Below are 1,680 nucleotides of genomic sequence, written 5' to 3'. Positions count from 1 at the left end.
CACCCCCCAACCCGAACGTGAAGGGAGCACTACCCTCCTCCTCACCCTCCTCCCACCCTACTGTCCTGCATTTCTTTCTCCTCAAACTCAATCTTTCCCAGAAGCTCAAAACTAGAAAATTCCCTTCCTCCACCACACTACTTCATTGCCAAATCGAGTCGTAAAAATAGTAGCTTTCCTTGGTTTATCCCAAATGGTTTTATCCACAATAGTGTCCAGTACCAACAGCACAGGTGCTATTCTGCAGTCTTCTTAACAAACAGATGATGTGTGGAATAAACTGATAGGCTCATCCCACCCTCAAACGCACATAACTTCAAATCTGGGCTGAATGTTTCAAGACCCACCTGAAAACGAACAAACTCCATCCAGGTTTGGACATTCCCAGGGTCTTCTCTCAACATCCTATTGAACATCTCCACTTTGGCCATGTTTACCCAGTTTATCTTCTCACTGCTATCGGAGGGCACGCAGGCTTGCTTCTCCGGCTCCTCTCGGCCTTTTCCCTGGAGCCACAAAGCGGTGGATTCATCGTAAATTCCAAGTGGATTGAACCAGGTGACAGTGCCTAAGGATTTACTTTCAATCTCTGCCCAGTCTGGAACTGGTATGAAGGAGTTTGTACCAGACACAGGAATGCTTCCTTGCACACACTCTCTACAGCGAACAGGAACAGGGCCAGTGCTCAGGAACTGAAGGCCCGATGAGCTGTAGTATCGATCATCCCTCTTCCTGGCCTTTTTCTTTGGTCGGGGTGAATCTTCCCAGATAATGTGCTGCTTTCTGGTGTCAAGGCCAAGGCAGACATCCCCACACCTCTTGTACCTGAAATATTCAACCATCAATAGATGACAGAATTATTGCAATCTCGTGCAATACACCTTTTGAACAAATACCTTCACATCATATCTCAATACTACTGCTACTGAATCGTATTATTATGCTGAACTCAGTGTGTTGGAGGCAGAAACTACATAGCATTGACAAAGTTTAACACCTCATGTATGGCAAGGAATTCGACTTGCACAGTGCTTTATCTTGTTTGTTCATGAGTGACGGGCATCCTTAGCAAGGCCCTTATTTATCTCACATTTCTAATTATCCTCAAGATGTGTGGCCATTCCTTGGTGCTGCTGACAATGAACAGATTTTCTACGCAGGGTCATATTCCAAAATGCATTAACTATCAATTCTAACATCAGTGACACAGACAGACAATTTTTGGGGAATTTTAATTACCATTCCCTCCTCTGCCAAGGGTGTCAATTCCTACCTCTCCATGTTGAGGCGGCCTATTCACATTTCATTGTAATAGAAGCAGGAGTGGATCATTTGGCCCATTGAGCCTGCTCTGCCATTCATTAAGATCATGGCTGATCAATCCATCATCTCAGTTCCTCCTTATTCCCAGAATCCTTAATTCCCTGACAATACAAAAACCTATCCAACTGTGTCTTGAATAAATTTAATGAAGCTGCCTCGACCGCTTCCTTGGGCAGAGAATTCCATGCAATTGCTGCACTCTGGGAAAAGCAGTTCTTCCTCATCCCTGTCCTAAATCTACTCTCCCTAATCTTGAGGCCATGTCCCCTCAGCCTAGTCTCACTCACCAGTGGAAACAATTTGCCTGCCTCTACCTTATCTACCTTATCATTCCTGAAGAAGGGCCTGTGCCCGAAA

The 1,680-nt window shown here is 45.1% G+C and overlaps 1 protein-coding gene across 3 annotated transcripts in view; it reads right to left on the bottom strand.

The window, feature by feature from the left end:
- nrde2 (NRDE-2, necessary for RNA interference, domain containing) overlaps positions 1 to 1,680 on the bottom strand; it is a 67,997-nt gene that overhangs the window by 39,950 nt on the left and 26,367 nt on the right. For all 3 annotated transcript variants that reach the window (XM_043696953.1, XM_043696952.1, XM_043696954.1), the window contains one exon: positions 348 to 825. In XM_043696953.1, the coding sequence (XP_043552888.1) occupies positions 348 to 825 (478 nt within the window). The remainder of the gene's footprint in view (positions 1 to 347; positions 826 to 1,680) is intronic.

This window comes from Chiloscyllium plagiosum, chromosome 10, assembly GCF_004010195.1.
Source record: "Chiloscyllium plagiosum isolate BGI_BamShark_2017 chromosome 10, ASM401019v2, whole genome shotgun sequence".
Lineage (NCBI taxonomy): Eukaryota > Metazoa > Chordata > Chondrichthyes > Orectolobiformes > Hemiscylliidae > Chiloscyllium > Chiloscyllium plagiosum.
The sequence above is the reverse complement of the archived record's forward strand: the minus strand, read 5'-3'. Positions and strand labels throughout refer to the sequence as shown.